We start from the raw sequence: 22,725 nt of genomic DNA, 5'->3' as shown, positions 1-22,725 counted from the left end.
AGAGCCCTGCCTAGCCAAACAATGTTAAGGAGAATTGGCTCTCTTTTCAGAGTAGCAGCCCTGCTACTGCCTTCCCCCTGCCCCTTGTGTGCCAGGAGTTGGGGCTGTAATGAGAGTAGAATTTCTGCAAAACATAGCTAGAAGCAGAGATGGTACTGCTGATAGTTCCCCAGCTCCATAGGGGTTGTTATAAGTCCTGGTTCCTTGCTGACAGACCCCTCACTGACAGAAGGCTGAGCGGAGTTGGAGAATAACCTAACAGGAGGTAACAGTAGGCCTGGATCAGACAAGTGGAAAATCTAGGCTAGATTTTGACAGTCCATTTTTATTAGTGAGGACTGGAATTTGGACAAAGGAATAATTTACCTGCAGAGGTCGTTCCAGCATCTGGAATTAACCAACTCCCAAATAAACTCAATAAAACAGTGGTGAGAAACAGTGTAGGGGATTGTGTGCTGCCAGTTTAGGGCAGTTGGTCTTAATGAAGGCATTTTTCCAAATTCATAGCAATGAATCTTTGAAGCAGAAATAGTAGAGAAATCAGAAATAGAGCTCCCTGACTTCTCTGAAATCAGGGGAATCCCACCAGTCAGAAATATAAGGCAGAAAAGAAAAATTAGCCTTCTAGTGATGTTTTGTGCTCTGCTTTGCCTTCTTCAGAGTGTTGACCTGTGTGTGTCAGTGAATGCAGCATACAGCAAGGAAAAAATGCTGTCACTGTGTGATGCAACAGACGTCACCCTGAAATTCTTGCTTCACTGTATTTAGTGCCAGCCCAGCAGGCAGATTTTCTTGTACATTTTCTTGACTCTTAAGTGTCTGTTATAGCAGGTAGATTAGAAGGGGCAGGAGAGATCTGAGAATTTCAGGCAGAGAATACAGGATTGATAATTTCATATAGGATGCCATATAAGACCACATGAAAGTGTGTGCTGTTTTCCTGAGATGACCGCATCCTATGGCAACCAAATTAGGAGCAGCAGGCAAAGCACTTGAGCCCTGAAATAAAAAAAACCCAAAACAATCATATGTGGTGAGTAACTGTGTGGCAGGAATGTAATCCTATATGATTTCAGTTAGTACAATGAAAAAGGAAGGCAGTGTAATTAATTTTGGCTTGATGGTCCAATATAACCAACTTCTGGTACGTAAAGATTGTGTGATCAAATATTGAAAAATCCTTACGCCACAGTTAAAGGAAATCAGTGGTTCTTTGGATGGGCACCATGGAAAAAAGAATACTAAAACACAGGCATATTACTTCAGAACTTCTTACATATTTTCTGAGAGCTCAAGGTATAAAAATTGCGATAAAATCTAATTCTAATGACTTTGGTTTTGCTCTTTTCCCAAAGATTTCATTGGATGATTTAATGATATGACACATTATCAGGAGCTTGTTTTAATATTGATTAAATCACACACGTAGGCAAAACTCACAGCCCTTAAAATTACATAAACAAAATTGACTTATAAGATTTGATCTTAATGGGGAGTGATATCTTCATTGGTATTGAGCCTTGGATCTAATGTCACTTTATACATACAGCTGTGAAGATTAAAAAAAAAAAGACCATAACAGTATGTGGAAATTACCCAAGGAAAAATTGTGTTTAGTAACATAGCACTTTCTTTTGTACAGGAGGAAATCATACTGGGAAAACCCTATTTTTTGTCTTAGGGGTGGCATCAGCACTAGAATTATTATGCATTTGAAAGAAACAGTTTTCACTGAATTGCCCCTATCTAGTTATGTTTTTCTCTTTTCATTTAACTTGAATGAGTAAATTGCAGATAAAAAATTTAGTGACTGTGTCTCTTTTTGCATGTTACTAAACAGTTGTTGGAATCCTCACTGATTATAGTAGGTCAGCTTATTCTCATTATTAAATGACAATGGTCATTAAAATGGCAAACATATTTCTGTAGAATTCCCTTTATAAAATGTCAGCAAGTTTGTATGTTTTTATTAGTTCCAAATCAGATATTCCAATAGACCATTTGTAAGTATTCCCAGAGCAATGTCCATTTCTGAATTTTTGAGACCACACAGATATTACAAATTAATCAGATTTTCAGATTTCTGCATAATAAGTCTGCACATTTATTGTTTAATCCAATTCTAAAAGCTGTTATGATTGACAGCTTGCTGCAGAGATGGAAGTCAATTGAATAATATGTAGCAGTCAATTTTATTTGAACCTTAATATGGTGAAGGTGGGGGTTTTTTCCACATTTCCATTATTTATAAGTTGTTCCCCTTGGAGAATATATAAAAGAATTTGTTTTAAATGAGCTGATAATACCCTCTTTAAAATTTATGACAGAATCGTATCCTTTTTCCTTACAGCACAAGGATGAGCCAAGAAACTGTTTCTGAATTATCTTGCTATTCATAGGACAAACATTAGAAAAGAGCATCTTGTTAAGGTTTACTCAGAATGGAATTTCAACCACTCATCAAAAAAAACCAAAACCAAAACCAAAACCAAAACCAAAAACAACAAAAAAAACCAAAACAAAACAAAACAAAAAAAACAACAAAAAAAAAAACCAAAAAAAAAAAAAAAAAAAAAAAAAAAAAAAAAAAAAAAAAAACCAAAAAAAAAAAAAAAAAAAAAAAAAAACCAAAAAAAAAAACCCAACAAACCAGAAGATATTGTACCAATCAAGAAACCTGATGCCATTATGCCATTACCAGGATTTTCTTTATAAGAGACCGCAGTACTCTTGCAGCTACATTTGATACTTGCTGTCATTCTTACAACCTCAAAAATTAATGTGGGCCTGATCATCATCACTGAAAAGTTGGGAATCAGTTGAGCCCTTCACCCAGAGGAAATGGAGGATTGGGATGTAGTTTTGAAAACATCTTGGTACTTTCTTACAACTGACAGGATGTTTTTATTTTTCTTCCTCCCTTTGAAATCTGTATTGCAGATTTCAGCAAAATTTAGCAGGGCTGGACCGTGTTCTATGCTTAGCAAGTCATTAGTGCCCAGCATATCATTTGATTGTTGGATATTGATCATCTCAATAAATGCTGGGAATCCTTGGTTTTGCAGAATTTTGCTAATCCTCCACATGCAATTTAAAACATTAGCTGTCATATGGAAGCATACTAGTTTTCATAGTACCTTTTTATTGTGCATGGTAGAGCCTTTGCTGCCTCAGTAACTGACAAAAGAAAATACTTTATTAAGATAGAAAGTAGATGTGACTTGATTGTTTTTCAGATAATTTTTGCTTTCAGAAATTGCAATGGCTGATGCTCACCTAAGCATAAAAAAATGCAGTTCCTACACACACAGAATGCTCATGTGCTGTATGTAATTTGATGTATAATGCAACCCACATTAGCTGGGTTGATGATAGCTTCAGTTTCACTGCTGTCAGATTTCTGTAACTCTTTGAATGAGCTGGCTGGTCTGAATGAACGTTAGCATAATTTATGCAGCTGATAAGCCATTTGAGTGCTTGAGTTATTGATAAAGCACTTTAACACATCATTTTCAGCTTCATGTTATGTGACATTAGAGTAGAAGGTAATGTGGCAGTCCCCAGGCTTGATATTAAAGTCAATCTGTTCTCTGGATTTCAGAGGCCAGAGGAAACACAGTGCTGCCTGATACAAGCCCAGCAGACCAGCACCAACCCACTCAGTCCCATCCTACGTTTCCCGTTGGGCCTCAGGTCAGTATCTTTCCTTTTAACTAATCAAGATGGGCAATTTGATGAACAATAAATAACTGTGATCGATCATCTTTGATGTGTGTAATGTAGAAAATGTGAATCTCTTTGGCTGTATTCAGTGGTACAAAAAGGGAACACATATGTATCATGTATATTTTAAAAGTCAAGTTTGGCAGGATTAGATTTTGTATGCCTTTCTAAAATAAAACCTAAGAAGTTTTACATATTTAGGAAGTTAAAATATTTTAATTTCTTGTGTAAATTACTTCTGAAATAAATATAATAATTTAATATTAAAAATCTTGTGCAATTTTAATGCAGAATTATTGTCTCTTACAGTTATGTCTGTCACACAGAGCTCCTGTATTAGTAAAGGTGTTTCATTATCTTTTATGCCAGATATTTATTTTCTTTAGAGCAAAGTGTAGACATAATAGTATTGCACTTTATAAGATTTAAAAATATTTCCTATCTCATGTCACAATTTTATCCAAGTTCAGCTATACTCTAAGAAGATACTCAATATTCTTCCACTTCCCAGGACAGTCTTGATCCACAAAGCTAGTTGTCACTAGTGTTTTCTACTATTATCAATCAGTATACAAGCAGGAATTTTTGGGAAATGTTGGCATTTAGGTACTTGTAGAATAAGTTGAGTTATGTCTTCTTTCACTCATAAATTGTCTTTCATATGTGTGTAATGAATTTTCCAGTCTAGATTCAGCTGGGATTGCTACTGTGCTGTTTGACTGAGGCTTACAGTTTGAGACTGTCATATTTGTCAAACTTTTCTGTGTTGGTGAAAATGTATGCCTTAAGATACTGGAAGCAGTGCATGTCTGTAATGGAACACGAAAAGATCTCAAGCCAGAAGGTTGAAAGTGTGTAATACTGAACTATACACACTAAAATAGGTTTGTATCTCTGTGGTTTCTTACAGACACTACTGACAGCCCAACAGTTAGCCTCAGCAGTAGCAGGGGTGATGCCAGGAGGCACTCCAGCCCTGAATCAGCCAATCCTTATTCCTTTCAACATGGCTGGGCAGCTGGGGGGCCAACAAGGACTCGTCCTAACTCTACCTACAGCAAATCTCACCAACATCCAAGGACTGGTAGCAGCAGCTGCAGCAGGAGGCATCATGACTTTGCCATTGCAAAATCTACAAGGTAAGTCATGTTCATAGTTTTTCTAACAGGTTCTTTCACATGTTTTATGCCATGTGAAAAATTACATAAATGCCATTTAAACTGAGTGATCTCTTTAAACGGAGTGATCTCTTTTTCAAATTAAATGTTGCTCTCCATGAATATTGAAAAGTAATACCTGGATTATTTTTAAATGCTTGAGATACTTGAGATACTTAAGGGCTACTTGCCTTTTTATAGAAACACATTGGAGGTTGGGTCTTGCATTCTGTGGGTCAGTAATGCGAACCGCTTGAATGATTCATGTTTCTCTGTCATCAGTGATCAATGTTCTCTATTCACAGATCACTTGGACATTTCAAACTATAGAATAACAGAATCTTAGAATATCAAGGGTTTTGAATGGACTTTTAAATCATCTTGTCCCAACCCCACCTGCCATGGGCAGAGATATCTCCCCCTAGACCAGGTTGCTCAATGTCTTACCCAACCTGTCAAGGTTGGGACAACCCCAACCTCCCTGGGAAACCTGTTCCACTGTCTTATCATCCCCCCAAGCAAAAAAATTTCTTCCTAATATCTAATATAAATCTTCCCTCTTTCAATTTGTACATATTAGTCCTTGTCCTATCACTACAGTTCCTGATGAGGAGTCCCTCTCCAGCTTACTTGTAGAACCCCTTCAGATACTGGAAGTTTGCCATGAGGTCTCCATGTGATCTTCTCCTGGCTGAACAACCCCTACTTTCTCAGTCTGTGTTCACAGGTTAGGTGCTCCAGTCCTCTTAAAAATTTCACGGTCCTCCCCTGGACTTGCTCCAACAGCTTCTTATGTTGGGGACACCACAACTGTGTATACTTCAGGTGGGATCACATGTGAGCAGAGGGGCAGAATCACCTCCTGTGACCTCCCAGCCATGCTCCTTGTGATGCAGCCCAGGACTTGATTGGCTTTCTTAGCTGTGAGCACACACAGCTGGCTCATGTTGATTTTTTCATCACCTGTCACTCCCAGGTCTTTCTTACCAGGGCTGCTCTCAATAATTTCTCTGCCCAACCCATTGATGTGTCTGGGATTGCAGTAACCCAAGTGAAGACCTTGCACTTTGCTTTGCTGAACTTCATGAGGTTTGCTTCAGCCCACATCTCAAGCCTGTCACGTCCCCCTGGATGCCACTATCCCTTCCTTCCCAGCAAGCTGACTGCAACACACAACTTGTTTCACCACTGCTGATTAAAGCACCTGTATGAATAGAGGCAACTAAAAATACAGTATTGCATGAAAATAACTTTTTACAAAATTTACAATAAAGTCTGAGTTTTTTCATCTGTCATCCATGCCCCAGATATATGTTTTCATTCTTGCTGTGGGAGGTCTGCTTTATCAATAAGATTCTGCAATCCTCTTTCAAGCTGTTGAGAGAGTTGCATGACTCCAAAGTAACTAGGAAAAAGTTAATCTCTATGTATCCTCTCTATTGTCTGAGCTGTACCATGCCTGCAATGGTTCTACCCTGAGAGACCTGCTACATTTTCCCTGTGGTCTAAAATCAGACTGAAAGTTCTGTAAGATCCCTTTTTTCCCCTGTGTGTCTAACACTGTTAGGAACAGTACTCAGTCCAAGTACATATGAAATAAAATACAGATGTATTTATTTACTATTCCTAACTATGTTGCTACTTCTCAGAATGCAGCTGCTGCTGAATAGAATGGAACAAAATGTAGCAAGATAAGTGTTAGCCAATATCTTACAACAGAATTGTATAGTTTTAATAGACAAGGACAGTAAAGGAAGTGATAGTCCAGTGTGAAAGTGATAACGGTGTGAGCATTAAATGTAAAAAGAAAGCTTTAACTCATTAGATTTATTTATTGATTTATGTATTGTTATTTCTTTCCAATGTAAATAGTACAAAATATTTTCCTCCAACAAAATGGTAATTAAAAAAATTAATCCTCTGCACTGTGCTCTAAGTATCTTTTAGCCATTAAACTCTGGTGGCTGCTGATTACCAGATGTATTATTTGAAGCACCAGATTCTACAGGTTGTCAAACAGAGAAAACAAAGTAGACAGCTCTTGTGTTGAACAAACTCCCTTACAAAGCACATGCATAGTACTCTCACCTGTTGGGAGCAACTACTTGCCTTTACCTTGTGCATGTTTTAAAGTTTAATGTCAACAGACCTCTCTTATCATAGTTGTAAATGGTTTTCACTTTAATGTTTAAAATAATGTCTCTCTCATACCATTAAGCTGCACCAAAGAACCTGTCATTCATAAATGATAGATGAAAAGGACACACTAATGCACAAATTTTTCTTGTTTAAAATTTGAGAGTGCATGTAAAGTAGGAATGGGAGATTAAAAAAATAATGCAAGAACAGGAGCGGGTAAAAGCAGATATAACAAAGTGAAGGGGAAGTAGCTTTTTAGCGTAGGTGGATGATGAAATCTTAATGAAGAAACAGGCATTATAAAAACGTATCCTTCCACTCTGGAGTGCTCCAGGTTAGAGTTGCTGGGTATGTAGTATTATAAATAAACATAAGCTTGTGCAGTTCTTACGTCATTTATTCACCCCATGTTGCAAAGCTGGAGGGTAGGGATTAAACCAGGCAACCTTTGGTCTTTAGTTTAGCCATGGATTTCTAATTGCTAGCTAAAAGATGTAACTTTGCTGCCAAATAAATTTTGCAAGCAATGACCTTAGGAGATGAAAAGGTTTCCTTTATAATCTTTACAGGTAGATAGAAGCCTGGGATCAAACAGGGACTTGCAGGAGCAGCAGGTTCAGTTCCCTGTCTGTGAACACAATCACACCTTCCATAATGTATCTGAAAGGAACAAATCTCATGAATTTATTTAATTGTGTTGCTGTTTGTTGTCTTCTCTACCTTTCCTTCCCAATCTTCCATGCAAGTGCTACTGCCTGACCTCAGTTTTTGGAAGTGAAACTGATACACAAGGCAGCAAAGTAACCGGGTCAAGATAGCTCCTACTATCCTGAGTCACAGCTGAAAACTGCCATTGCTTGCTCTGTAGTGCACTGTCCAATGCATGCATGAATGAAGATAGGAATCAGGTGAGAGTGTTGTGTGGTATCATCAGTTCCACTGAATCTGACTGACTTCTGGTCCCTGGTTTGTTTTTGTTTTGGTTTGGGGTTTTTTTGTGGTTGGTTGAGAATAATCATAGGATGTGTGTTCTGTTTTGTAGACGTTTTTATAGGTGTACTCATAAAAGCCCATGCTTGAACACAGTTTGGTAATTCCCACTCTTTTGACAAGATTAGACCATAATCATCGGTTTCCATCTCTTAACCTCACTCTAGCATGGCCAACTTAGCTAATGGGATGACATGTTTTCATGTTGTTTTCCAACCTGTCTTAATACTCCTGTTGTCACATCTGCTGTCCCTGAATTTTCGGTGAGGTCAAGCATAGATGTCCACAGCTCTTGTGAGCTGGATCTTCTTCTGTCTTTCTTCTCTTGTAAGTAAACTTCTAAAACTTTTCGTGGCAAACTACCCCAGCTAGGTAACTCAAAAGATACCCTTAAAACTTTTTGAATAATGTATGAATTCAGAAAAGGTCTGATCTGACAGAGTACTTGAATTCATACTGAATGTTGATCAAGGTAATTCTACTATATTTTTTGTGTTCCATATACATGTTTAAATTATTTTCTTCTCAGGAACATCCAGGTCTGGTTCAGGGTAATAAGTATGAGACCTCAGAGTGCCTAGATAAAACAATGAAAATTCTTGTTTGTGGAAAGAGAAAAGAGTACTCAGTGATAGTAACCACAGATGAGATATAGTAAGTACATAAAATGAGAAATCAAGAGTTTATTTTAAAATGGAGCAATTAATGATTGCTCACACAGTATAACTTAGTGATATTGCCTATTCTTCACTCGCCAGTTACCTCCAAAAAATTTTTTTTCTCCCAAATGTGTTTGTGTTAACTTGTTCAGTTGCTATATGGTCCTGATCCACCAATAAGTTGATAGGAATTTCATTGCTGTAAATGAAAAGAGGTTTAGACCAAACCTTTTCCAAAATGTCTTTTCTTCTTCTTCTACATACTTGATTATTTTCTGTTCATTACAGCCTGGCATTTGCAATATACACCACTATACTGTATCTGTTCCCTGAGCAAATACATCAAATCTAGGTGAACAGAAGGAACAGAGGTGAATGTGTAAATTCTTGCTGTGAAACTTAGGAAAATATGTTTTCCCTGGCTTCAAGTAAGCAAATTTCATATGCACAACTAATATGCAAATAATACAATTCACTGAGATGGGAGAGGGTGGCAGAATAAAAGTATCTACCTTAGTGGAAGCAGAAATCCCTGAATATAACACCTGTGGAACTTTGAGTTTCCACCAACAGTTCATTGAAGAAAACAGTAAAATCAGCAACAATAACTTTTTAGTGTAATCCACTAAAAGCACTGAAAATAAAAGTGTAAAAACTACCCATAAAATATGTCATCCCAAGAAACTTACAAACCTGTTTTCCACTCATCATTTCTTAGAAATGGAATATAGGTGGAATATAGCCATGCTTCCTAAAATTTTGCAGGTGTCACAGCAACAATAGTGATGTTTTGAGAAGGGAAAAAGTGAGGCAGGTGCTCCACAAGACAGTGTGTTTCCTGTCTTCTGCTGTTAGTTCATTGCTTCTTGGCCTGACTTTATTGATTTAATGCAGAAAATAGTCTGACAGCTTCCCTCTTAATCACGTAATCTGGTGGGTGTAAGTACTCATCTTCCTGCCTTCAGGAAACTCTTCTATGGGCTGAACAGTTTCAGTTTTTGCATCTCTTTTACCAGGTCAGATTTCTTTTGTTTTTGAGAGGACTATGTTCTTTTTTTAAACATTTCTATAAAATTTCTATATATTTAAAATAACTATTAAAATAGTTATCCTTCTCAGGAGACTCTCCAATGGACTAGTAGTTACTTTATCTGAGTATTCAGTAATGCCTGGGAGCTGATATTCATGAAAAGAATCTCCTTAAACCCATCTGAATTAGTGTCTCAGTTTAATATTTCTGTATAACTGAACAGAAACCTTTGGGGGGGGGGGGGCTGAGTTTGTTCTGACTTGTTTTCTTTATGTCATTTTAACCCTGTGAATTTCCTGTTGACATAACTGAAAAATGGGAAGGCATTCCAGTCCTGGGGAGTTGTTAACTGCTGTTCTCTCTTTTTAGTCTCTTTTTAGTCTCTTTTCCATGACAACCAAAGCAGTTTTAGCTAAAAAGTTAACATATTTTAGCTATTCTTTTAGTATAGCATATGTGATTGAAATTAGAAAATGACAGTGTGTTGGTTTTGCATCACGAAAGTGATATTATGGGAGAGGCTGTTGGTAGTTTCCTCCCTGTCTGATAGGAAACCAATCAGGGGTTGGCTTTGGGAACTGACAATTTGTTGAACCACTGGAAAGCTGTACACCCTTCTGTGAAAAACACATGTTAAAGACAAAAGAAAGTGCTTAGCCTTTCTCCTAATCCTGTCTCACAACAAGAAATGAATAAGTACATTATAATGAGTACACTAATGATTGACCAGCACTAAACCCACTCCAGACAGTGGGCTTTGTCCACTCACTGCTGGGTGCTCACTCACCATGGATAACAATGTGGGAGTCTCTCTGCAAAGGGCTGGTCCAAATATATTTTATCACACAGCAGTGGTACACCAGTGTTTTAGATATATGTGCCAATATGGAGAGAGGATGACCCTGGAATCTTGAAAGAAATCAACAAGCTAGAGACTGTAGCCTCATGACACTGAAACTTTGTGTATTTTATTTCCACTACCCATTGTACTGCTCCATGAGTGGATGTCAATAATTTATTTACAAGTCAAACTTTCTCAGTCTTGAGTCATGAAAGAAATGAGAACAAACTATCTCTCTAAATCACTAGTGAAAGCTTCAGTGCTGAAAGGAAGTCTTGCATAGCTGAAAATGTGAAATCATTAAATTACATTATTTAAACAGCAGCAGGTCATATTTTAGCAGCAATACCATGGAAGGGAAAATGTATTAAATACCTTGAGAGATAAGAGGCAGCCATTAAAATGCACTGCTATGGGTTACAGTTGACACAGATAATGGTAAAAAAAGTAAGAAGGCTTTTTTTTTATATGGAGATCAGTCAAAAAGAACGTTAGGTAAAGACAATAGTAACAAAAATAAAAAATCTTATTGTTTACATTTATTGGTCTTGTTTCCTCTGAACAGAGATTTGTATTATTAATTGTATGACAGATAAAGTAAGTATGCTCTGTCTCCATTCCTCCATGTACACACACCTTAAAAATCAGAAATCAGAGAGAGATGAAAAACAAAAAAGAGACAGAAAAGAAGTAAACTACAAGCTTCAATTTCTTACTGATCTAGAGTCCAAATTCCAGTTTCTTAGAACATTTTTCCCTTTTAACTAAAGTGTTGCAGTCCCTATTCATTTGTATTCCCCTTCAAGTAACATGAAATAGCTTTCAGAGTCTACAGAAAGACAGTGTTTCACTTATGTATTTTAATGAGCACCAATGTCAGTAATAATCAAAATGATGTTTCACTTAGAGGAATAGTTTATTCCCAGGTACTTTTGCAGTGTACTAACATAACCAGAACAGGAATGACAAGAACCAAGAAAAAGTGCTGCACTCATAGCAATTTCTGTGAAGCCCTCAAACCAAATATACCTCCCCTCTCACTATATAAATGCTGCACAAAATGCAGTCACTGTGAAGGGCTCACTTACACAAGGAAGGGGATAGCCAACCCTCAAGACAAACCTCCCTAGCACAGTGCGTGGAAAGAAATAAGACAAATGTGAGCATTCGTAAGCACACCGTGGCATGCACAGAGTGTCTATGGATTAGCAGCTGCTACATCAGGTTTCCTCAGGCTATCAGCTGTATCCCATCCAAAGTGTTCTAGAATAACTGAACTAATATGCGGAGATCCCTGAAGATGGGATGAGCTGTCTCTGCTGGGTCTCCCAGGAAATGTACTTTTTTAGAAGGTCTAATATTTGCTTTTGGAAGAAAGGACAAAATCTGCTTTACTGACAGTAGTATAGCAAGAATCTTACTGGGTTGTTTGTTTATTTGTTTGGGTTTTTTCCCCATAACACAATACTTCTCATGTGTGAATGCATTGGCCCCATGTTAATTGTTCATCTTATTCAGTGGCAAATTGCTACCTTCAGAGAGCAAATGTGAAAGGTTCAAATCTTTATTAGTTACTAGCTGTTTATTGATCAGTCCCAGAGTGTTAGCTATTTGTTGTCTGGTTTCTCTGTGCCATAAGTTAAAAGCCTACAACTAGAGGCTTTAAAATGCAGTAGTCCTAGTGCTTTGTTGACCTCCACCCAAAACAGACCACAGACATGCCTTTATTTTTTTGGCTACTGATGGTTGCGGAACATTGGTGAGAAGTAATGATGTGATGTAGATCAAATTCTGAAATCAAAGTGTTTGCCCCTACTTAAACATTGCAGGCCAAGTACTGACAAAGTCTAAATTTCTAGACTTTTATGCCAAGAAGCAGATGGGAAAGATGGAAGGAGTCTGCACCTCCCCAGCCTCCCCAAAGTTTTCACCAAAACCCCATTGTTTAATTATCCTTTGGCAGGCATTAAGCTAGGAGTTGTGGCGTGATCGGTATGCAAGACCTGGTCATTATGGGCAATGTACACCTCTACTGAGCATTGACTCAGACTGATGGTACTCTTGGCAAGAATATCCTGTGTGCAGGATTATAAATGAAATTTCCATCAACCAGAACATGGGTTCATTTTAATGTTGTGTTTAAAGTATATCTTTGCACCTGTTTTGAGAAGCCTTTAATCTTCTCTTGAATTTAGACCATGACAATTTAAATTAATGTAGAGAAAGCTTATTCCAATAATATGAGGTACTCAACTTCTGTAATCCTACAAAAGTCAAGAAATTTCAAAAGCTAGTGAAAAACATAGCTAGTGTTTGTCACTATGTTCTTCACCTCTGCATTTTTGCACATGTGTTACGTGCAGTAGTGAATCACATGCAAATAGTCCAGATCGCATAAAAACAGATGGGCACATCTATATGAACAAAGGATTCTTATGCTGGTCCAAGACTCTCTACTTCAATAGAGAGAGATGTAGAAAGATTACCACAATGGATTTGCAACCTTCACTATTAATTTCCTTGCCTTAGTGGATTTAAGTCAGACGTTTCTAGTATTTGTGGTTTAATTTCCTTTGTTCTTCCATGGTCTTTGTATTAATAAAATTACTATGATTCATGTTTTAAAAACTCCCTGGACACAGATTCGTGCTCCTGATTCACCAATGAGATTGTAATCAAGGACATTTACATGTAGGGACTCATAGAAACAACAAAGTCTTTATTGACCAACTCGGTAGTGTGAATATTGAATGCATGGAGCATACAAATTAAATGCCTGGGAACCAATTTTTTAAAATGAAATTCCTTTAATGTCTATTAGTTCTGTACCACAGAACCATACACTTCCTCTTTATGGAGACCTCCTATTCTTTTTTGTCATGGAAAGTTCTGAAGGTGTCTTATTATTAAAATCTTAAAGTTTATGCATCTTTAAACTTTTTTTTTTTTTGAGAAAAAAATCTGTCTGCCACTGAGATTTCCTCATAAATGGGAACAGAATCTACCTGGTAACATCAAAAATTATAAGTGAAACTTCCTTCCATTTTCTTGTCCCCAGACCTCTATGGAATCTTATGTCCTTTGGGTAGAAACTTGTACTCATGGAAATCTTCAGGCCTCAATTTCATTTTCCTGAAGCTGCCTTTATTCCTTGAATGTGCCATCTTAGCAAGCTTGTTACTCTGACAGATGTAGCAGAGAGCACAGACCTGAGACCTGTATTCTTGCTCTGCACTTTGGCCCAGGTATTCCATATGATGGAGGACAAGTCAAGCCCATTTTTTCCAAGTCTTCCCACCTGTAAACAAATGTGTAGACAGTTAGCAGTTATGCTTTCTACAAAGTGCTTTAAATCACTACTGTTAGATGCCTGGAGTTCCTCACACACAGCTAGATCTAAATGTCCTTAATTCCTAAGTCTTATTCTGGTCCACAGACATAAAAGACTTTAGGCTCTTTTTTCAGTAGCTGTAAAAATAAGGCAATTTTTCCTTATTTTTTGGACCTAAAGTAATGTTTTATAGCTCATAGAAGTACTGGCGTTTTCCACCCAGGTCAATAAGTTCCAGCACCATACAGGCTCTTAGACGATTGCCTGCTATAGTTTTTTGGTTTTTTGTTTGTTTTTTTGCTTTTAGCATAAATATTGCTTTTAAACTTAATAATCTGTAGACTTGACATATCTTAGAGACTCTTTTTCACTTATTTGTGTTTTAATATCATAAATTATGCTAATGTTAAAAACAAATCTTCATCATAAAGAATAGAATAAATAATTTCCAATTATTTATTCTATTCAAGTAAATGGTGATACTTCAGGTTTACTGTGTCTTTTCCTTTCTGTTTCTCAGATCCCATTTCAGTCTCTTGTGCCTTTCCTCATCCAGAGCTGGCTCTGTCCATCCTTTATGTTTCAGCTTGTTTTCTTAAGCTATTCACAACCCAAGTATTCCTGAATTTATTCTGTGCTGTGTAGCTGATTTCCTATTGCGTCAGCAGTAACTGAAGAAGAGGTGATAAAACTGTTGCAATTTTACTGTTATATTGGGCCCCTGTATTTTAGAAGATGTGTTTGTAAAGGACATGAATCCTGTCTAAAATGCCAAGAAATTATAGTAGAATATTTTGAAGAAATTCACTTATTGGCACCCTGAAAGTTGTTTCTTTTATCTTTCTTATTTTTAAAAGGATAAAACCTCTCAAGAACAAATTTTGAACCTGTTTTCTGAAAACTGTAAAGTCTAACATCTGAACAAAGCAATCACTTTTAGATTCTCTGTTCAAGATTCTAGCTTTTCTTTTTCTAGAGCAATGCTTTTGAATTGTAAAAGAAGAATGTGGTTCCCCATGCTCCTCCTTTCCCAGCACTGCAGCATCTTTAAAAAATATTCAGTTCCCCAACTCCACACCTTTCATTTTACTGGTAACCAAATCAGTTCTTCACATGTTTATTTTACTCTGCTTTAGCAAGTGTGGTTGTTCATGTTACATTTATCTAATATGAGCACCTTGGCCAGTTGTAAACAAAATTTAAAACATATAGTATTTTCTCCATTTCTCAAAATAATATAATTGGTTCTAAGTGTAAGATTTATTAAGTGTGTCTTTATGCATTTATATTCCCATGAGTGCTATTATTTTAAAATTTTTTAGTAATATTTATATATATTCAATGTTCAACATCAGATAATTTGAGTTTCCTGTGTTTGTGAGATAACTCACAAGGGAGAAGGTTGTATTAAATAAATAATACGGATAAATTTTATACTCCCATATATTTCAAAGCTAATGCAGCTAACTTTCAGTGGAATGGTAACATAAGACACATTGCTATAATATGATTGATTTGTTTTGACAGCAGCCAAATAATTGAGAGTGAAAGGTGTCAGCACAGATGAAATATTGTGTAAGCCACATTCAGAAGGCAACCCCAGAAGCAATAGCAACTGGAGTTTTATTTCCTTTGATATCACACTGTTACTCACTTCCAGTTTATTATAAAATCATGAAAGGTATGCAACTTTATGTATGATGGAGGCTTTTATGGAAAGGATAGAAACAAAACTTTGTCAGGTACTTGAGCAATAGATACTGACAATGGGATTTATGATGGAAACAATACACAAGGATAAATTATCTTAATGTTTCCCATTAGTTTTGTCTTTTATTTTAAACACTTTTTGGAGGCTACTGCTTATCTGGCATCTTAGCTCTAGCTTGGAGGTAAATGATTGCCTCCAGAGCAACCAGTCTATGGATTGCTTGGCAGGGGATTGCTGCGAAAACAGTGCTGCAATTACCCTCCCCAGCAGTGAAACTTAGTTTTAGTTCACCTCTTTAGCACAGGAAACTGTACAGCTATACACTTTCTGACTAACTGAGACAGGGTATGGCTTGTATGTTTGCATCATGGCATCCAACTGCACTACAAGGATTACAAAGAACTGTAGCATCTTTGAGTCCAGGACACTGCAAGTGTACAAGTAACCTATTACAGAGGGTAGCCAAATAGACCAGCTGGAATAATGCCTGAACATGTAACATGGAAAAAAAACCCTCAAAATTCCACTACAAGTGCATACATACTACATTCCAGAACCAAGTGGAGAATCACTTTTGAAAGTGAAAATCACTTTTGGGCTTTCTTAAAAGTACATTGTACAAGCGACTACGGTATGCTTGTAAAAACCCAAGCTGTAAAGATTTCTTTGTCCTGAAGAGTGATTGATTTTAGAGGGAGCCAGACTCCAAGGTACAGTTTGAATTGAAATTTATATGTCCTGCACTTCATTTCAGAAATGCTCTGCTAAGACACAATCTGATGTGAATGACAAGGGTTCTCAGTAATGAGCTCTTGCTCATGCAAAACAAAACAAACTATGACAACCATCATGTTAACAAGATCAGGAACCCTTGTGGCTTTGTAATGTAGCATCTAATCTATATCTATACCTATACCTATACAAATATAATTATTTTACTTTGAAAAACTAAATAACAGAATGGGATGAGACTTCCAGTACAGATCAATTTATACACAGTCCCATTCCACTTGCATTCTTTTTGCCTCCTTATCTGGCAATTTCATAAATGGCATGCTGGAGATTGGAAACCAAGGCTAAGAAACCTGGACCTACTGTTATTAATACAGGAAAAGTTTTCATTGAAGTGGTGTAGGAAGCCAGGGAGTAAACCACTGTTCATAAAATGTATTTTACTGTAGAGCCAGCTGCATCTACTGAAGTATTTTGTTTAAAACAGGTACAGCAGACTTGAAATTAATCCTTCTGTTTTCTCCATTTTCCTCATGTTTGACCTGTGCAGACAAGATTTCTTCTGGAGAAAACTAAACTCAATTCCACTCCAAGTGCATACCTACTTTTTCAGGAACAAGTGGAGATACAAAGGACCAAACCAACAACTGGCCCTTTGGACAGCTTCAAGACCCTTACATTCAGTGCAAATCAGAGTAAATACTGTCCAAAAAAGAAACCCTGAATTGCAAGCAGAGGGAGTGAGAGGGACTTAGAACCAATTGCTTCCATCTAGTCATCTTCTCATACTGCAGGAAATTACTTGCTAACATTGATGCCTCAGGAAGAAGTAATTTGTGACTATTGTACATGTAATGAAAACAAAACCTCATTGCTTATGATTCAGAGCAATATAATTTAGGTAGTGGCTTCTCTTAGAGCACTGAGTGCCCAAGTTGCAGGACTGTATGGCTTATGTAATAACTAGATCTCTGCCATCAGCACCTGCAGTTGAAATTAACTTGGTAGGTCTGATTTTAGCCAGCAGCAGCTATAATATTCTCTTCAGTAATTGAAGACCGAATGCTGAATGTGGAATGCCTGCATGTTTGTGTGTGCATAAATCTATTGATAGGCATTGAAATGGGAACAATGAAAGCATAGGTTTTCTAAGTGTCATGTTTTCTGTACAGATGTTAGTCTCCTCATCCAGAAGTACTACAGGACTACATAAAGACATGGATGGGTACAAAGACTGTCGGGAGAGTGCATAGTTCTCATGAAAAGTCCTTTCCTTTCCTTTCCTTTCCTTTCCTTTCCTTTCCTTTCCTTTCCTTTCCTTTCCTTCCCTTCCCTTCCCTTCCCTTCCCTTCCCTTCCCTTCCCTTCCCTTCCCTTCCCTTCCCTTCCCTTCCCTTTTCCCTTTCCCTATTCCCCTTCCCCTTCCCTTCCCCTATTCTCTTTCCCTTTCCCAGAACTTCCCTTCCCAGAACTTCCCTTTTGTTTTCCATGTCCCAGCTTGTACCAATGAGCATATATAATTGTACTTCTACCATTCCTTTTCGGCTTCAACTAGCTCCTTCATCCAGGAGCCTCTGTCCAGTAGGCTGGGGAGCACAAATTCTTCCTGAGAAGAATTTCACAAAGTAGTGTATAGAGGTAGAAGATCTCGTTAATAGAAAGATGCTCAAGCACCTGCATGTTTCCTGGCCACTGTAATTGGGATTCCTCTTTTGCCGTTCACATCTTGACTATTAGAGGCATTTGTCAATCTATTGCTGATGGAAAAAAAGCCACTAAAAGAAATAGAACTGAAAAATCAAAAAAGACAATTGAGGTAAAATGCAAAAAGCGCATCCTTCTGGTCCTTAGCTGGCCAACCAAATGGAAAAGAGAAAAAAAAAGGTAAGCTGGCCACTCAAATGAACCAACATGCAGGCATTTCCCACATGTTTTTGTTGACCTTTTACTGATTGGTCGGATAACCCAAACAACTGCTTGTTTATTTAGTTGAAGATAAGTAGTTAGCTTTGAAAGTTAAAAGACCAGACAGGTTGTCTTCATAGTAATCCTTGCTCCATAAAGATTCCAGTGACTTTTAATAAATGGGATTTTGCAGACTTCAGCATTGTGAATAGATTCTTTCTTAGATGATGGGTTTTTGCTAACCAGGAAGTAAACATTTTTCCACACACCTCTTCTTCTGAAGTGATTCCACATCATTGTTACAAGTAAGTGGTCAGCTCTAAGTGGTAATTGTGATATGCCAGCACAGAGCCAAATCCAGGGGCCTTCAACGCTCAGTTTTAGTGAGGCAGATTCATTTTAAATGTGATGCTTGAGGCCGTGTTGACATTTGGGAGTTTGGGTTTTAAAAAACCCTATGTGCAAACCCTCAAGCTTTAGCTGACTATAACCTGCAAATGGTTTGACAGGACCCTATTTACAGAGACTGCTCAAGAGCCTTTCCCTTCCCCCATTTGAGTGGTCAGCACTGACATACTCCATTATGAGAAAGCCTCACTTAACACAGAACTACTTTCAATTGTCATGAGCACTCAGCTTTATTTAAACTGACACCCTTTCCATCACCCCCAAGCTAGAATCCCAATGTCAGAGTGCTTCAAGAACTTCGTATTCAGAGCCATACTGTCTGGCAAAGAGCTATGATAGAGTGGTTCAAAACTGCAAAGAAGTGAACTTCTGAAATGGAAGGACAATCCCAAAGGTGAAGGGAGACATGGTAAATATGGATCTTCTAAGTAAGCAGAGGAAAGCAGAGTGAATGGAAGGCTTGTCTGTGGGTTCAGATTGGGAAAGAGACTTGGAGGACCCACATTTCTCTGCTCTCTTGCTCTTACTCAATTCATTAAACTTCTGGGGTCATGCTATTAGAAAGGGTTACAATTTCTTTGTGTTCCAAGAGCTTCCTTCTCCCACCACAGCAGGTTGCTCAAGTACCAAGAACAAGAGTAAACAACCTGAGATTAAACAGTGTGGAAATATTCATGCTTTGTTCCTACAGAGGAAATATAGTCTATCAGTAAAAAAAAAAAATGAGTTGGCTGCTAGATCATTCCTGTTTCTTAATAGTAAGCAAATGCTAATGTATGTGCCAGCTCATTGAAGTGGTCCTCTTCAATACAGAAAAAAAAAAGCCATTTCAGTGATCCTCTGTTTACTAATGGAGAAACTAAGGTACAGAGTAATGAATTGACTGCGCTATGTTTCTCAGCAGAACAATAGCAAAACTAGCCATAGAAACCATGTTTCCAAAGTCCAGTAATATGCATATTTCCAAATTCCAGCAAATGTATATTTACAAATTTGTAATTTTAAATTAGTCTAAGAAAAGAGTATTTAAAGAGAATAGTGTTACAGGATATTTTCTGGATGTTTCAATAAAACAGTTCTTATAGATTGTTTTAAAGGCTGAATCCTGGTTGTCTCACAGGTATATCCCATTGGCTTTAGGGTAGTTGCTTCCATAAGTAAAATTAGCAATATTCAGTTGCATATTTTAGCTCAAACAAAGAGAAAAAAAGAGAAAAAAGAATGTCTGAAATAAACCACGGCCAATGTCTGAACTGTGAATGGTTTCTTCCCTCTCTTCTTTCCCCTAGAGAAGTACACAATCATAGTAATGGTTTGGGATTAAATAATCATCTCAGCTTTCTGCAAAACTAGAGCAGTTTATGGTTTTGCCTGAGTTTTTGTTTTAAGATCAAATGTCATTGTCATGAAAGACTTTTTTCTCTACATACAGTTACATTTCAAAAATATACCTGCATTTTAGAGGTGGCGGGGAGGAGACGGAAGGGAGGAATACCACTACCTGAGTTTCATGCCAGACTTTAATGTAAAATTAATTATTTTAAAAAGATTTTTAAAAAGCCACAACATTTTTCTAATGTGCATTAAGAATGTTGGAGAGCTCACTGAAGCATATACATTGAGCTTTCAGGAGCAATCTGTAGTCAGACATTTTAAATGAAAATTGATTTGTGATTTACATGGTCAGTGGAAAGAAAATTAACTTATGGAAGGTTGTAATGAAATATTAGACAAGTAAAAAAAGTAGATGGTGATCTAGTGGAACTAAAAGTCCCATCTGGAAGAATTCTGTGACATTTTTACATTTATCTGTGTTCTGCATGAGTTGTAATGTTAGTGGTAATTTTATGGGACTGAACTGAAATGAAAAGGGTGTTATCACAGATTGCCTACAATATAGGATTGTGTTCAGTGGAGAGTCCTGTATCCTTTTCTCCATTTTCCTGTAATATGACTCATTGCACTTTTTTCAGCTACTGTTGTTGAATTCATTCAGCCTTTTTCTTGAGGCTATTAAAGAAGAACATCAAATGCACACAAAAACAATCTAGCAGCACATTAAAAATCAACACAGCTGCTTCCACTTACTCCTGCATAGTTGAGGTGCTATCTGGGAGACTCTTTAAAACATATGCTAAAATTGCACTTTATCATTCTTAAACACAGGCTATTAACACAGATTTAAAAATACATTCTCTTTCAATCTATGACTCATCAGCATAGCAAGAGTAAAGAATTAAAGCTTTTCCAGAAAACATACTGCCCTACTTCTTTTCCTCTGTTCATTTTGAACGTGGATATTCACTGTATGACATCCTTGATTGCTCTTGCTGTCAGTTTCTTGGAGAATGAAGACAGAGAGACATGTCAGAATAACATGATGCCATACTTGCTGCATTCTTCTCCTGCTTTTGTACTAGAAAATCTTTCTCCTATTTAAACAATCCAGACTTTACTGGTAATGGAAATAGGAACTCTTGTACTACCTTCTAGCAGATAATCTTCTTTCTTCTGTAGACTCCATGTATGGCAACTTCTAGTTTATCATACTTTATGCAGTTTGACATATAGGACTCTAACTTGGCAGAAGATTAAATTTAAGATTAATTATTAATGCTTTTGTCAAAATTCTCAAATTTTCAAAATCGAGAGAAAAATCTTCCCATCAAAGGCTTAATTAGTTCTGCTATTAAATGAATTATATCCTAACAAAGTCTTGTTTGTTGAGGACATATAATCTTCCTTTTCATAGGAGATGTGAAAATATCTTTATGCCACTTCTTTCTCTCTGTTCCTTTAAGAAATACATTGGTGTCATTTGAATGCATGATAAGCATTCTAGTTTCTTTGCACTGCACAGGTTTTAAGCATGGCTCAGCAGCATGTAGGGTTTGGACACTCTTGAGGAAACACAGGCTGTAAACTTGTCCCTCTTCTCATTGTTATTTTTTTCTAATCACAATTGGAGAATCAGGTTTGAAATTATACCAAGTCCATATCACTGTTAGCTGAAGTAGAATTAAAATCAGATAAAAATTAAAATCAGAATTAAAATCAACTAATATATGCAGTGTTGTAGCTCAAACAAGTGTATTATGGAAGAGTATAGTTTGAAACATACCATGTTGTTTCTCCAAGAAATTTATTTTATAAGAATATTTGAAAGAGGAGAAATATCACAAATACTTCACAAATAGTATATATGATTTTCAAGAGAATGATGTGGCTAATCATGGTAGGAGCAGCCTTTCTAATCACAGGATACCGAAGAGGTCAATATTAGGTATTGGCTTTCCATCCTATCCTTCTGAAACAATATACCATAGTGAATGTAATCAGTTAATGGTGGCAAATGAACCTATTAGAAATATTAGCATTGCAAAATGACAAGTTCTGAGAAATAGATGTTAAGTGGATTCTGCAGTTGGTAATTGTCATCCTGGGAATAATTACGCTAATTAATAGTTGCTAACCCCAGCCCTTTGTGTCTGTGACTTTGAATGAGTTAATGATTGCTGCTTTTGAGACTCTGTTGCTGGTAGATTTTCACTAAGTGTCAGCAGAGTAAAAAGGCCCCAGGGGAGAGACTGACTCTGATGATCTTTAGGGTTCCCATTTTTACAAACCACAAGTACATCTCTGAATGATCAGATAGCATCTCCACAGACCACAAAGTAGTTGGAGATTGTCTAATGAAGAGATCCATTTCATTATAAAGTTCCTGATTTGTAAAGTTAGTATTAAGTTCATGTAACCTGAGATACACAGCATTTGCCCTCAGAAGGTTTTATTTTTGAGGCTGTGTTTAAATGACCCAGAAACCCCAATTTTTTCCATTGTCTTTCGTCTTGATCCTACTTATGTGAACTCTCTTTCTCCTGAATTTAATTCAAAATGCTATCAAATCTTTATTCGCAAAATTTAATTTCTGTAGGCTTTTAAAGACTGGGAAGTTTATTTTACAATGGCAGGTGGGTCAAAATCTTCTACTATTCTGTCCTCTTTCTCTGTCTCTCTTTCATCCCTCCTACCCCCCAACAAATAACTATATGAGTCCTGTAATATCCATACATTTGGGACATATAATCTAGCTGTCTTCT

The 22,725-nt window shown here is 37.0% G+C and overlaps 1 protein-coding gene across 2 annotated transcripts in view; it reads left to right on the top strand.

The window, feature by feature from the left end:
• The window catches only part of POU6F2 (POU class 6 homeobox 2), a 312,059-nt gene that overhangs the window by 131,811 nt on the left and 157,523 nt on the right, over positions 1-22,725 (top strand). For both annotated transcript variants that reach the window (XM_041464251.1, XM_041464253.1), the window contains exons 3-4: positions 3,602-3,693; positions 4,634-4,862. In XM_041464251.1, coding sequence (XP_041320185.1) covers positions 3,602-3,693; positions 4,634-4,862 — 321 coding nt within the window. The remainder of the gene's footprint in view (positions 1-3,601; positions 3,694-4,633; positions 4,863-22,725) is intronic.

This window comes from Pyrgilauda ruficollis, unplaced genomic scaffold, assembly GCF_017590135.1.
Source record: "Pyrgilauda ruficollis isolate IOZ18807 unplaced genomic scaffold, ASM1759013v1 scaffold176, whole genome shotgun sequence".
Taxonomy (NCBI): domain Eukaryota; kingdom Metazoa; phylum Chordata; class Aves; order Passeriformes; family Passeridae; genus Pyrgilauda; species Pyrgilauda ruficollis.
Note: the sequence above shows the minus strand (reverse complement) of the source record. Positions and strands in the feature narration are given on the sequence as shown.